Source organism: Onychostruthus taczanowskii, unplaced genomic scaffold (assembly GCF_017590055.1).
Source record: "Onychostruthus taczanowskii isolate IOZ18803 unplaced genomic scaffold, ASM1759005v1 scaffold17, whole genome shotgun sequence".
Taxonomy (NCBI): domain Eukaryota; kingdom Metazoa; phylum Chordata; class Aves; order Passeriformes; family Passeridae; genus Onychostruthus; species Onychostruthus taczanowskii.
This window is the reverse complement of record NW_024498906.1, coordinates 2,226,960-2,242,936: the sequence shown is the minus strand read 5'-3', so window position 1 is coordinate 2,242,936 and position 15,977 is coordinate 2,226,960. Positions and strand designations below refer to the sequence as shown.

At 39.5% G+C, this 15,977-nt stretch overlaps 1 protein-coding gene across 5 annotated transcripts in view; it reads right to left on the bottom strand.

Annotated features, from left to right (window-relative positions):
* The window catches only part of CNKSR2 (connector enhancer of kinase suppressor of Ras 2), a 205,411-nt gene that overhangs the window by 160,517 nt on the left and 28,917 nt on the right, over nt 1–15,977 (bottom strand). For all 5 annotated transcript variants that reach the window (XM_041399957.1, XM_041399958.1, XM_041399955.1 and 2 more), the window contains exon 2: nt 8,447–8,610. In XM_041399957.1, the coding sequence (XP_041255891.1) occupies nt 8,447–8,610 (164 nt within the window). The remainder of the gene's footprint in view (nt 1–8,446; nt 8,611–15,977) is intronic.

Here is a 15,977-nt window from a genome sequence, read left to right as displayed (position 1 = left end):
AAATATATTCACAGTCACTGAAAGAGCCACAAAGAAACCTCTGCATGCCTGTAGAGATTCCGAGAAGTGACAGAAGTCTAGGCATCCACTCCCTCAATGAGAGGCCACCGAGTGTCTTCAGAGCTACCCCTCCACAAGAGAAACAGCTCCAATGGAGTCTCTTCTGCCAATCATAAAACAAGAACTTGATGAAGCAGAACTACACAGAGTAATGGCTTGTCAGCAGGTGTTTGAACTAAAGGTGGTGGGAGCTATTAATAGACATCTTACCTGCTAATTACTTCTCTGTGCCTTAACACGACAGTGTGAGTGAGGAATTGTAGCTCTTTTCTTCACATGCTGACAAGCAACAGCTCTAATCACCACTGAGGAGTTTTGCTGGGTATTTTTGTGAGAAGAGCCAACCTGGTCCCTCTGCCAGCCCATCCTTGCACCAGCATGCCAAGAGTAGGAAGAGAGTTCACAAACCAAATGTGAAAGTAAAGCAATTTTTTTTAACTAGCTTGATCAATGTTCAGTAGTTGTGTTCTCTGCTTCCCTCAATCAAAAAAAAAAAAAAAAAGTTAAAATTTAGGCCTCATCTCTTTCCTGTGTTAAATTCACTTGATTCTTGCTGGCAAGGAAGTGCATCTGACACTTTTAGCACAGTTGAAAAGCAAAGAGTTCCTAACTCAAACAGTGCTAACTAATCTCTGCTGGCTTAGACAGACTGTCTAGAAGATGCCAGGACTTCAGTTTAGGGTATTTTTATACTGCCCATTGCAAGTGCAAGGTCATCTCAGCTACCTAAATAAGCCAAGCTCAGATCTAAACACAGTACAATGTGCAACACAGACATAACCACAGTCCCATTAACAAATCCAGAAATCCCTTAGAACAGCTGTCTCAATCACAACTTATACACAACCATGAATACCTCTAGGTCTCCAAGCACAAACGCTTTATCAAGTTCAGTGACACTGTTTGACTCTTACAAACACTACAAGACAGGGAAATGAGCATATGGCCTCTCTGCCTACCTTTCTAAATCACTGTGTCTTTTCTTCAGCCCAGAAAGCTGGAAACCTTGTGAAACAAAAGGCATGAAAGGATACTGCTGGAAACTATGTGGAGCAAAAGGCATGCAGAGACCAGTGTTCACTTCTACTAACGAGACCCAAGATGGGAACTGAAGGTGCTACTGTAATACTGGTGCTTGTGGGCAAGAGGAAAATAAAAGCAGTATCTTCACCAGACAGGGGAGCAGTGCTTACATTGATTAATTTCTGCTGCTCCTCAGCAGAAGGTATCCATGACTGCATAAACTGAAGAAGGTGAAGGTTTATTTTAATTTGGTAAATATTTTTGTAAGACACACAAACAATACAATTTAAAGAAGAAAGAAAGAAAGAAAATCTTTTGAAAAGACAAATTTTATAGTCTAGATAGCTGTACTGAGCAATAAATTACGTGTAAAGAAATGCAACTTCTCAATTACATCTGATATATCTCAGTAATAAGGATAAGTATCACAAGAATGAAACAGTAATTTTTCTCTCCAATGCAATAAAGTCATTTTTCATTTATTCCCAGGAGTTTTAGGCAAGAATAGCATATGGCTGCTAAGAAATGCACTTAAAATCACCAGGTGAGTTCAATTCTCCTCACTACCTTTCAGTGCTTTCATCTTCCACACTTAATTCTTGAATATCCTTTCTGTACGTATTATTTATTTCATAGAGTCCTCATTTCTTGAAAAGCCTGAGGAAGATTTTAAATGAATAATCTAAACAGCATCACACAGATACCACAGCACATGGCAGTCATTTCAAAACCACACCTGAAAACTAGTGTGGACAAAAATTCACCAAGAAAAGTTCCACCCTTTACCTCTGAAGTTGATTTTTAAAATGAACAAAATGGATCTGAAACTCATTCTCCAAAACATTTGGCTGAACACATCCCACAAAGTATGAGGCAGATAGCTTACCAGCCCAAAGCTGCTAGCAACTGATATCACAGCTTGTCATATGGAAGGTGCCTTATGTAACTTTATACCTCATCAGATCTGCCTACAACATATATTTCTAACAGCCCTTCCTCCAGCGTCTCGAAATGTTAACACTAAGGTTATCTCTCCTTCAAATAGCACTGACATATGGGGTAATTTAGAAGTGCACAACACATGATCCTAACACATCTTTTTCATAAACACAGAATAACTAGGTAAGGACAGAAACCCCAGATAGCTCAAATGACACTTATCATTTACTGCAATTATTAAACACACACCGATTAAAAGGCAAACCATTTCAAAGAGTATAAATATTTGTCCTAAATGTTTATAGTCAGAAAAACACTCAGGTGCATGATACTTCTAGCCTTGCAGAGCACAGGAAAGATTCATAGTCATCATCATTATCTCCTTTCTTGAAAAATACCCTTCTTTTTCTACTCCACAATCAAGGAACACATCAAAAAGCAAAGCCTGGGCCATGCTTTGTAGCACTAATAGAGCAATTACATAAACTATTCTTCTTTCTCTTATTCAATCAACAGACTCTGAAAGACCAAGTGCTCATTACTTTTTTTGGTTTTTTTTTACTTTCTCATGTAATTTAGTCCCTAGCCTGACAAATGCTCTTACTTCTCCATAATCTGATCTACCAGTTCCATATCCAGTTACATGCATTTCCAAAATTCTTACACAGCTCATCAGCAGTTAAAAATAATTGTTTGAAAAAGGAAATAAGTATTGTTATGCACACACTACCTTTTAAAAACGTTTTACATTGTAACAGATCTTTTTATCCAGTCTGCTTTTAACTGGGGGTTTACAACTTTATGAATGTCCATCCCAACCCAAGCCACACTCTGACTCTATGAGCCAGGGTATGTATTTCATACTTGCCCAAACCTCCAAGCAGTCCAAAGGAAAAAAAAAACAAGCAAAGAAAAGAAAAGAAAAAAGCGCCATCAACAACAAAATCCACAATTAAAAAGTATCTAGGATCCATGAGTGATTCTTGAGGCTGGTGGGAAGAAGGATGTCCACCCTTTGCATACAGACATATCTACTGCCTTTGGCATGCCATGGGGTTTACTGCAGTCCTGTGTAAAAGATTTGCTAACACATTTTCAATGTGATCTATATGAGCGATCAGAAACGCTTTATCTCTTCAGCTTTATTGATTGGGTGATGGACTTCAGGATTTCCTGCACTGCAGCTAAATTAGCTCAGACTGAGGACAGGGAGGCATATGATATATGATATATAAGCAGAACTTTAACTTGCAATGGGCAATAGTGAAAACAGTAAGTAATTTTTCTGCTATGAGATTCAGAATACTAACATTAAATTCCACCTTCAGTACACATAAATCTCCATTCTGAAATGAAGCCTTCTTTATTTAACACCATAATGATTAAATCTAATATTCACTGTTACTGACAAAACAGTTTTAAGATCTGACTAGTGATAAATGCAAAGAAAAGTATTTCTGTGTGAGAAATGGCAGCAAGATGAAAATAAGATAAAAAGCATCATTCTTAAGAGGAATGAAATCATTCATGGGTAAAGTAGGTCTATTTTTTTACATTCATTTGCATATAAATGTTTTGTGTTAGTGGTAAATGCTAAGTAATTTCATGCTGTTAGTGCACACCAATGTTTTCTCTGCTAAATAATAATGCCATTTCATCTCCTGCAATCTTCTAGCTTTACAGATTCAAATATAGTGTGCAATAAATTCCTGTACAGCCATTGCAGATTTAACTAACTAGCATGAAATTCGTACTGAAACTAGTATGCTCTATAAAGCAAAATCTGTTTTGTTTTTTAACCAAACCCTATTCTACATACATGAGGATTCCCTGAAGAGTTATTTTGCAAATTCACAGGGACTTCACAAAGTTCTTTGTTAATGAAAAACTTCAAAGCATCCAAAAATTATTTTTGAAGCTTTTCAAATATTCTTATAACAACACATCTACTTTAGGATCTCTGTTTAAAAACATTTTCAAAATCAAATTAAACTAATTTAATCTTCATGCAAATACAATGAACATGATATTTAGGAGAAGAAAAAAGAAAAAAAAAACCAGTCTCCATCTGTCATGTCATTTATCAAGGCATTGTGGTAAACTAGATCATTTTCTTAAAGATGGAAGAAGTTGTGTTTGGCTGTGCAGCCTTCAGTCTTTGTGTTCTCAAGGCAGTGTGCGGTGTTTTCTGGGAAAAAATGGTCATACCCAGCTTCGTAAATGACACTCCACCTCCTGACAAACAGATTATGGAAAAAGAATTATGTAATTTCTTTGCTTTCTTCTGGCCAGTTATGTATGGCAGGCGCTACAAGATCCCCTGATGCATTTCAAACATGATGACTGGTATAGTGACCTGATGGCATTAGCTAAGGAATTTGTTCCTTATTATGCATTTCTCTTCTCATAAGCATCATCTACTTTTCTTCTCAGTTTATTTTCTACTGGCACTGTTCATTCACATTCAGTTTTTAAAGCAACCATCAAAGAAAGAAGGTTCGTCACATTTTGCGACAATGAAGTCTGCTACACTGTTGTTTGTTTAATGATTAAATGAAAAGCAGTGTTAGGCTAGCTTCACCCTCATGCACATACTGAAAAGGATCACGTTGAGGCCAAGATCTTAATGGTAATTGTTGGAACTAATGAACAACTGCATATTTTATTACCTGTGAATAGTGGAGAAACATGGCACTCAAGCCAGTAGTTTTTCCTATATCTCTAGTAGTTCCTCTATGTATCATTTTCCACCAGTTTTGAGACATGAATTATTTTGTCTGATTTTGTTAGTATGAATAAAAATGTCCATCCACATCAAGTAAAAATCTACCTGCTGACACCACCAGTGTGATTGCATGTCCCAATTTAAACAGAAAGACAAGAGCAGGAGATTTGTCTTGCTGGAAATTAAGTAATGCTGCCAGCATACATCCATCATGGTAGCTTCTCAAGGTTTCTCAACTTGAAAAACATGTGACAAACTCTTAGCAGCAACAAAATACCATCACAGACATCACTACTTATTTCTTCTGAGTACAGAGAACAATTCCTTTATCCCACCCTCTCTGACATAGGGATTTTGTAAAACACAAAGCTGCACCAAGGCATGATAATCTATTGAACCTGCTCCCACCTTCACAGTCTGAAGGAGAGAGGGAAGAGATGAACTGCGTTCGTTAGATTGCCTGCCCTCTCCCAGAGCACGTTTGGCTCCAGAGAAGGTATGCAGGATGCACAGCCCACCATTACCAGCAAGCGTGACCTATAACAGCAGTAGCAACTGGGCAGAAACTTTATTGCTCCTTCCCTGAAGCACCACAGGAAAAGAAAACCTGTGAATATCACCCCCTGAATGCTTGCTCTGCTGTCAAGAGCACAGTATGGCAGGCTGGCAGCCAAGAGAGACTCTACTGAAGATGGATAGCACAGGACACCATTTGTCCTCTGATCAGCTCACAAACACTGGAGGATCCATTTGTTGCAAGTGCTGATGACAGGAGGCGAATAATGTGAGAGACCACAGCCAGCCACCCACCCACCTTCTGTCAAAAAACCCATAAAGAACATCCTTTAAATAGTGTTATCAATCATAACTGGCTTCCAGCTCTTACTGTGGCAGTTTGTGTGTTTAGCACAGTCCAGCAGCCCCCACTGGCATGTGCCCTGCACTCTCCATACCAGCCAGATACTCTTGTTCAGGCTCTCCACCTTCCCCTGGTAAGAAAATGCAGCCCTGTGAATTACAGGCATGCAACACAAGCAGCTGGTTTGCTGTTTGCCATAACCACAGCTGCCAGAGAACTGCAAGCAGAAGTTTACCCCCAAAAAATATTGGGAAGGGGTGGCAGGAATAAAGCACGTCAGTAATCAACACTGCATAAGCTTTCTTAAGTGACAGCAACTCTGCGTCGGAAAACTTTCCCCTGCAGAGTGGGAACAGATGTGAACAGTGGGTGGGGTTCTGTCCCCTCAGTTGTCCTCAATGCCAAAAACTGTTTAGGTGGTCACTCACTAACCCAGAGAGAAAGGGGGGAGAAGCAGAAGAAAAAATCCTTTAATTTTTTAACAATTACTTTTAAATCAATCTGCGGTTAAACTTGCAAGGCATAATTAACTTTACTATTTGTAGCCCATTATACTATCCATCATCCCCAGCATCCAAAGAGATGTTAACTCATTTGGATCATGTATTTGTATCTCATGCTAAGTTCTATCATGAAATTTCTGTCAAACTCCTGTGAAACAAACAAAAAAAATCAGATCATTAAAAAATAAACCTAACAAAACAAAACAAAAAAAACCACAAAAAAAAACAAACACACACACAAAGCAAAACCTGGCATAGCCACTCTCTGAATTAGCAGTGAAAAAAAAAAAACCCAAAAAAAAAAAAAAAACAAACAAACAAAAAAAAAAACCACACACACAAAGCAAAACCTTGCATGGCCACTCTCTGAATTAGCAGTTATCCTATTAGCAGTTATCCTATATTGGAGAGTCACAGGTTTAATGCTCTTCTAAACAATACAGCTAATATTAAAGTCAAATCAGAAGACTGACAAGCCCTACCCAGGATAGACACTCACAGATGCAATAAAAAAAGAAAAGCCTGTAAGTATAGGACCAGTCTAGCCAAATGGATTGCCTTGGGATTAAATTTTCTAAGAGGTTTATCTGATTGGTAAACAATAAATTCAAATTAAGTCCACTAAAATCAATATAACAATAACATTTTGTATCCCTGAGGAGCCATCGGGAGCCAATTCTGAGACTGCAAAAACATCATCTTAAATTAGAAGCTATGATCTGAACTCATGCCACTGTGTTTTAGCAATTTTCTCTAAGACAAACTCAGAAAAGCAGATAATACTGTATGTGCAATAAGAACCAGGAGCAGAGAGTATTGCTGCATGCATTTAAGATGCAATGTTAGTCTTTGCTAGAAATTCCTTATTTTATATTCAACTTAGTTCCATATACTTTTGCCTAAGATAAAGGAGCTACAAAGACAAGTTGTTTGTTTGTCTGAAGATTATATCTGTAATTACAAACCAAAGAAAAAAGAAATTTCGTCTAATAAACAAGGGGGTTTTTTTCCCTAACAGTAATTTATTTTTCAAAGAGCCACAATCTGTTTCCCTGTGTGACTGGGAAAAACGGTCATTGGTTTTCCTCCTAACTTAGACTTTATCTTTCTCAGTTAACTGAAGTATTCACTTTCTTATTTTCTTTTGCACTGTCTGATAAGAACAGTCCTTCGTGAATAACTCTTTATGTCCCCTTCTATATCAGTAACATTTTTTTAAGATTGCAACTTCCTTATTTAAAAAACAAATTGATGAGTGAACTTACTGCACTGACTCACACTGCAATGTTATTAGAAACTGTATTCTACTGAAGATAACCTGTGTTTAAAATCAAATGTTTTCCTGTATGAAAAAGCTTTCTCCTTTTTTTTAACGTTTTTTGGGTTTTACTTTTTTTCACTCTCTCTTTTTCATTACACTTCACAATACCCCAAAAATGCAACGACAGGGTATTCAGAAAAGCTGCTATATATGGAGAACCACCAAGCCCTTCTGAAGAGCCTTTCAGCCTACCGTCTTTGATTGCCTCTCCCAGGATTCAGCTTTCTTAAAAGCTCCTTCTGAGGCTTGAAGAATAGTATGTACAAAAAACCCACAAAACACCACCTTAGGCAGTGAAGTACATCTTAACAGAGCTATTCACAATCCTTTCTACAGTGGAGAATGCTGTGTGCCCAATCTATCACTAATCTTTACAGATACACACTAAGAGTTCATAAGGAGGGTGAAGTCAGCACCACACCCCTCACTGAGCGGATAATCCTAGTTATGCACAACATGACCTGACTGAAAAGACCATTACCAAAATCCTTCTGTATGCTCCAGCAAAAATTTATATATTATTTATGCACAAGATAATTTTTCAGTATTTAATCCTTTCTACTGTGAAATACAAGCAGCTCTGTTTCATCAGGCTCAAAAAATAATCTAAAACATAATCTGCATGAAAGGACCAGTGAAGAATGACATGGTTAATATCAGAACATTTTGATTGTAAAGGGCAACCAACACTCAATTACTCCATTCACATATATAACTATTTTACATTCCAAACCAAACAGAGTCTACTTTCTTTGTGATTTCAGATAAACTTTCATTGTATAAAGACAGATATGCAAGCCCTAAATCTCTGGTATGAGTTTATTTAACAAACACCACTCTATCAATAGATTTTTCCCTTTATCTTGCCCCTGGTTTAAATGCTGAACTGTTCACACGTTACAAATCAGGAGTTTCTTGAGCTGCTTAGATAAGTCTTTAGGACTAACAATTTGAGTACAGGAAGTGTGAATATGCGAACACTGTTCACCCCTCCCCATTTGCCCCAAGAAGTTTACCAGTGCACAGAGCAAGTCTACTGCTTCCAAGATAAGCTCCTGATGGCCAATTCGTGTGACTCCAAGATCTTCCAGTTCCTGATGAGTAATTCGTAATAGCTGGTCACCACTAATCTTCTCTCTCTCAAAGTTCTTTATATATTGCTGCAGACAATCATCAAGACCTGCAACAACAGGACAGAAGGAGGGAATACAAAAGTTAGCAACATTTTGTACCCTAGTAGGAAATAAAACTGGCCAAAAATTAAGCCAGAAGAGGATTCTTGCCCTATCTTTAAGAGAAGTATTTTACCATTAAAAAAACTTCATGTTACCCAGAAACCTTAAGATTTGAAGAGCTACGGCCATGGCTTTTTTACCTGTGGACAATACCAACTGCTCCTGAACCCTGAGCAAGGCCCTGAATTCTTGTAGTTGACTGTGCAATGAATGTCAATCTGGCAGCCCCTAATAACAGGTATGCTAGGGATGCCTCCATCACATCTGGAAGGGGAGAGGAGAAAAGGGAACAATGGAACACACAGTCAAACACAAAATGGCAGTGCCACACCACAGCATCTGTCCCACTCCAAGGTCACTCACATATTGCTGAGTCACCTGAAAGTTCACGGATCACGCCAGCCACTGAAACAAGCTGCAAAGAGCTCTAGAGAACAAGAAAGGCAGTAGCACTGCAAATGCAAAAACTGGGCCCCAGCTGCAGCAGAAGATCCAGCTCAATGTACCACAAAGAGACCTGCAAGGAGTGACATGCTCACAAATGAGCATGAAAAGCCACTCAAATCAAGACCTGGCTGCTTATCTCATAACACAGTAAATCAGGGAGCAGAAACAGACCCATTGTGCCAAAAAACATGGCTGAAAGTCATGCAACACATTTGGTCAGGACATGGCTGAATGCAGTGTTGTACAGGTCTTGCTTTGGGGGGCATCCATACTCTACCTCTTCAGTCTGATTATGAGTCAGTGACATGCAGCTGGCCACAGACATTCACCTGGAGCAAAGAGCACTGCAGGTTGTGAGAGAATCCACCACCCGTCTCTTGCCCATCAATCTTTGCCCAAGGGAGCCAGGCAGTACAAGGAAGCTCTGCAGCATATGTACTCATCTACCAAAGGGAAAAGTAAGACTCTTGGGTATTTGGTGGTCCATTTAATATTTCTGCCTGAATACTTTCCAATGGGTCAACATGACTGCTACCAAGCAACAGGACTTGACAAAGCTCTGAATGCATTAATTTTGCTGATTCTTGAGATACAACTTTCTGAAAAATGTCTTCAAACAATCCTTAATAGTGAAAAGACATCTGCTCATTAGACTGGAAGAAACCAAGAATGTTCTTACTTGCTAATCAAAATGTCTGAAAAATCTGAAGATACATGGAAGATAAAAGATTGATCTGACTGCTGAGCCTCAGTTCTATTGTAAGAAACCCGGTATACAACATAAAGCTTCTCTGAAACTGGTTTTGTTGCATTTTTGGTTCTCATTCGCGCCTTTCAGGGTGTAGCCACACCTCAGAAGAGACTCACATGAGGAACATGCTGGTGCTGCAGGTAGGGATACCCCAGTAGCAGGCCAGTCTGCTGTTCCTGGCTCAGCCCTTGGGCAGAAGTCACCCACACTCTGACCCTGCCACACCAACACAATATTCATAGGGCTTTAATCTCTAGAATTCACACACTGAAACTAAACCACACACAAACGCACTGTAACAGAAGTGCTCCAGTCTCAAGATACAGGACAAAGTCCCCAATTCCAGCAGACTTCAACCATGTCCTTCCCGAGCCTGCTGCCTGATTTTCTGCCTCCAAAACGTAGCCATTTAAAGGTCTAGATTAATCAAGCACTTGAAGCTATTGCCTTCATTTCACTGCCCTTTCCAATCAAAAAGTTGCTCAACCCATTCTTTAGGAAAGAAATCTTAAAAGGGCAGGAGAGGCCCCCTCCATAGGCAGCTGCTTAGATCAGCTCAGCTGGTCAGAGCACGGTGCTAACACACACCAAACCTGGGGGAAGGGGGGTTGATCCTTGTGCAGAGCATTCTCTTAAGAGCTGAACTCAATGATCCTTATGGGCCCCTTCCAACCCAGGAATATTCTGTGATTCTGTGACAGGGTGAAAATTGAGCTGTCAGGAAAGAAAACCAGCCTGGCTGAACAGAGAGCTTTGACTGGAACTCAGGAAAAGAAGAGAGTTTATGACTTTTGCAGAAGGGGCAGGAAACTCAGGAGGATTACAGGGATATCATGAAGTTATACAGGGAGAACATCAGAAAGACCAAAGCCCAACTAGAACTTAAATGGGCCAGTGCCATAAAAGAAAAAATAAGTGTTTCTATAAATACATTAACAACCAAAGGAGAGCAACAGAGAATCTTCCACCTTTATTAGATGTGGGGGGAAACACAGCAGCGAAGAATGAAGAAAAGACTAAGGTACTTTATGTCTTCTTTGCCTCAAACCTTGAGTAAGAAGACCAGTTGCTCTCCAGGGACCCAACCCCCTGACCTAGAAAACAGGAATGGGGAGCAGAATGAAGCCTCCATAATCCAAGGGGAAATGGTCAGTGACCTATTACATTACTTACACACTAAAAAGTCTGTGGGGTTGGATGGGATCCACCCAAGGGTACTGAGGGAGCTGGTGCAAGTGCTCACTGAGCCACTTTCCACCAAATACCAGCAGTCCTGACTAACAGGAGAGGTTCCAGTTGACTGCAGGTCAGCAAATGTGATGTCCAGCTCCAAGAAGTGCTGGAAGGAGGATCTGGGCAACCACAAACCTTTCAGTCTGAACTCATGCCAGGAAAGGTCATGGAGCAGCTCCTCCTGAGTGCAATTACACAGCATGTACAGGACAACTGGAGATCAGCCCCAACCAGCATGGATTTAGAAAAGGCAGGTTCTGTTTGACCGATTTGAGCTCCTTCTGTGACAGGGTGACCCCCTTAGTAAATGAGGAAAAAGCTGTGGTATTTTCTACACAGACTTCAGAAGAGTCTTTGACACCATTTCCCACAGCATTTTCCTGGAAAAACTGGCAATTCATGGCTTGGATGGGTGTACTCTTGGCTGGGTATAAAACTGGCTGGATGACTGGGCTCCAGGAGTGGTGGAGAATGGAGTTAATCCAGCTGGTGGCTGGTCATAAGTGATGCCCCTCAGGGTTCTCTGTGAGGCCAGTACTTTTTAAAATATTGATGATCTGGATGAGGGACTCAGTGTACTTCTGCTTTTCCTGAACTTAAGACGCACATTGGTTACATAGACTGCTGAATGAGAGCAACATTAAATAACCAACGTCATCAGGTATCAAAAAATGAATTACCAGTTAAGGCACTAGCAACACAAATCCAGAATAAGACATGACAGATGCACTTAATAAACAGTTGCTGACAGATAATTCTACGTAAAGGCATTACTCTTCCTCCTCCTGCTACCTAAGTATTTTTGTCATTCAGATGTAATCTAGATGGATGCATGTAGTTCCTACAGGGTGAGAAAAAAGTTTAAGAGAACAAAAATATTACTGACAATTGTTTGACTCACCAGTTTCATAAAAATTACAGCCAGGAAGCAACAAAATAATTTAACCATATACTGGATGACGTTTTCAGAATAGCTTGCCACAAATACATCTCCTTATTCCCAAAACATCCTTTTAAAGTAATTTATTTCTGTCATTTTATTTCTAAATTAAAGAACAACTCTTCTTTTTGTAAACAAAACTGTGCACAGATGATGATGATGACAGTAATGATGATGATTATAATAATACAAAAAGGCCAGCATTCCTTTCCCACACCTTTTGCCCCCAAAGCCACAACACATCGAGACAGCCACTGCTGCCTTCAAATCAAAAGGAGGGGAGCTGCAGGGAATGAGCATTCCCAGCTGATGATACCATTAACTTGGGACAGGACAAGATGTACCAAAAAACATCAGGTGCCTGGAGATTAAGCTAAATGAAAATAACAACTAAAGAGTACTGTCTTCTCCTAATTTCCTGCAAGTCCAAAATCCACCTAATCTCAATGCAGTTAGCAATTTTTCTAGCTGCCAAGGGCTGTTCTGCTTCTTCCCTTCTGTCGTATGAGAGGATGTCACCCAACCCCCATACCACAGCAATTCCAGCAAATAACTCAGTTTGATGCACTACTCCCTGTTCATGGCCACGGGTGAGATCAAGACTGTAACATAATCCAGCACTCCTGGATATTTCAAGAAGTGGCCTCAGTCCAAAAGCCACATTCATGATTATGTTCTAGATGTGTAAGGCCCCAGAGTACATAAAAAACAGGTTTTGTGGTGTCGGTACACAAGTAATAGTCTTATATTCAACAACTCTGTTCCTCAGCCAAATAACTGCAAGATTTTTTGAGTGTATGTAAAGGCACAGGTGTTTTAGAAGTAGTCCTCTTAAACTGTATGATGATAGTCCCTCTGTTCCTCAGCCAAATAACTACAAGATTTTTTGAGTGTATGTAAAGGCACAGGTGTTTTAGAAGTAAGAGAGGTCCTCTTAAACTGTATGATGATAGTCTTCTTCCTTTCAAACCTATTTTTTAAAGGAAACTATATACTATCACCTTTTTTTCCTTGAAAGTTCCCTGGTCTTGAGTTCCAGCAATAACAGACCTCTAATGACAACTATTCAAGGACTCCCCTGCCCCACCTGCTTTTCTCCTGAGCTTATCAACCATGGAGTCTGAATGCAGTCCAGACCCCATTATCACTCATTACCCGGCCTGTTAGATTCATGCCTACAAGAGCATTGAAGATGTTAATACACTGCCCATCTTTGTTAGCTGGTGTATACCTGAGGTGTTGTGTACACAGATGGACCATTCTGCGCACTGACAGAAAAGGAACAACTCTTTACATTTAATCCCAAGCAAGCTCTACCTAACTTGTGGAATTAAATACACAAAAACCAGCAAGAAAGTAAAAAATGCTCCTCCAAAAGAAACTGTACAGAAGACTCAATGCTTTAAACGCTAAAAAAAACCTTATCTAGAAAAGTTTCTCTTGCAAGTAGAACATACTGGAGCTGTTTTTTTCCCCCAACTCTGTCATTGAGTTCTAACTTGCATGGGTCTATTCAGAGTTCACCAAACCATTAACAATTTTTAACAGTTCACAGACGCAAATCAGATTTCTATGTAATTAATTCCTTTTATTACAACAGCATCATAGAAACTGATCAAGAAAGGTTTAATTTTATTTTCTTATTCATATGATTTTCTGGAATAAGACTGCAAGATCCAGTACGACCCTCCAGAGAAATCCTCCATGGTCACAGACTCCTAATAACTCCATGACCATTCTGAGAAATTGTCTTATTTTGATGTGTGTAACAGGTCATCTTTAGAAACAAGCTAACCAACAAACTGCCCTGTAATTCAGTGCCACAACATGTTATGCACATCTCTGGTAACTGAAACTCAAATAAGCCTCTCCATGAACTATATTTGAGGTTCTGATCTCAGTCTGCTCCTCCTCTGCAAGCAGTTCACTCTTTTCTTCCACCTCTAAGAGACTAGAAAATATTAAAACAGGCTCTTTCTACTGCAAGATCTGAATAAAATCAGCTGCTCAAATACAGTTCTTAATACAGAGGCAACTAGGTAGAATATTCTTCCCCAAACTGGTAGTAAAATAATTTTTCTTTAAGGTTGGGAAACTACAGTGGAAATAACAGACCTTCTGTCCTTATCAGCCACTTTTTCAGTTTGGGTTAAGGAAAAGATGATGAACATTACAGGTTTAATTATCATACCTGAAACTGACAAGGGAGTATATTTTTCTACTCCCCTGGTATATCAGAGTGAGGACACAAACTGACAACTTCCCTGAGCAAGTCCTTGTTCTGTAAACACAGCACTTACTGCACGAACATAAAAGCAGTAACATACAAACAATACATGGAATAATTTTGCATGGGAAGGAAAGGCACACAGCTCTACTTGGAAAAAAAACAAACAAACCAAAAACAAAATGAAATGTCGAGGGCTTTTCTTTTTGATTTAAATATTAGGCAAACAAATTTATCTTTCCATCTGAACAGAAGGAGTACCTGAACTCCATCACCTTTTATACCTTAACAAATACAAATTCAAGCAACGGACTGCAGCACAAAATTTACCAAGCCATTAAAAAGAAAAGTGAGCTAGAATTTACTATGAACTGGGTGGGCATATATGTAGCACTATCCCAATGCCTTTTCATATTGCAAACTACAATTTGCACTGCTTTCACCTAAACCAGAATGATGGAAGTGACCTCTCAAAAGTTACAGTTGTTTTATCCCTGCTCACCATTAAATTTAAGCCAACTATTCCTAAGGACTGACAACCTTTGAGAGTCTAGACAAGTTTCAAACTTGAAAATTCAGCCGAGTTCCTAGTAAGTTAAAAATTTTGCTATGACATATGCATTTGCACTTAGGCTTTACTAATCCAGGGCTGATATGCTATTAGTCTATTCACTTTAATTGTACAAAAGTACAAGCTTCAGTTATGCCAAAAAGCAAGGCAACCAAGCAGAAAAGTACTCCCTCTCTTCCCCTTCCACCAAGAGAGCTGTTCCTGGGCACAGACACTGCTGGCAGGCCACAGTAGCCAATTATCCCTGCTCACATTTTCTCCTCAGAACCAAAAAATGAGAGGCAAAACCAGGAAAGGTCAGTTTTCCTCACAATCTGTACATGGGAGACGGGCATTTGGAAGCTCTCCATGCCCCTCAGTCTTAATGCCACCACAGAAAGCAGGGGCAAGCCAAGGCAGCCGCCTCCCAACTGAGAGGCAAAGATAATTCTTCTCTGCCCACGGAAGGGATGCTCACTGCTTCAGGGTCTTCAGCACCTCCTGGGCTTCATATGTGACAAACAGATGTCACAGTTATTAGTGCCAGAAGACAGTGCAAAGAACAGAACATTTTAAGTGCCGTGGATGGCAAATCCCTACTGTGAACATGATAGCTGCAAAAAAGTAATGCCCCATCCCAGAAGAGCACTGAGGATGGAAGTTCAATGAACCACCAGAAGCAGCTTTCAGCACAGACTGAAAAACCATTATGATACATTTGAAACTGGAAAAAAAATCCCAGTGCATTAATTGCAGGCAGATTAAGGAATGGGTACTGGATTAATGAAAAAAAGAATTGCCAAATGCCTGGATTACTTGCAAAAGAGCTGGACAATCACTTTGTGCAATGCTTATCTGTAATTTCAGGTGAAAGCCCTCTAACTGCAAAACATATCTGTTCTTCACTCTGTAGAATTAATCTGTCTCTCACTCCCTTCTCTCCCTCTCTATGACATAGCAGAGTAAAAAACATTCCAAAAGCATTAGAGAAACATTAAAAATTACCAAGAACGTCCAAATAATTATTCCTTCAAGCATAATGTGTATTCATAGAATATAGTATAAGATTACATGTTTTCTATGTGCAGTTTAGTTTAAATGTATTTTTACTGGAATTTTCAAATGTTCAGTCAAAACATCAGCTGAAGGGACTGCTAACTAAAA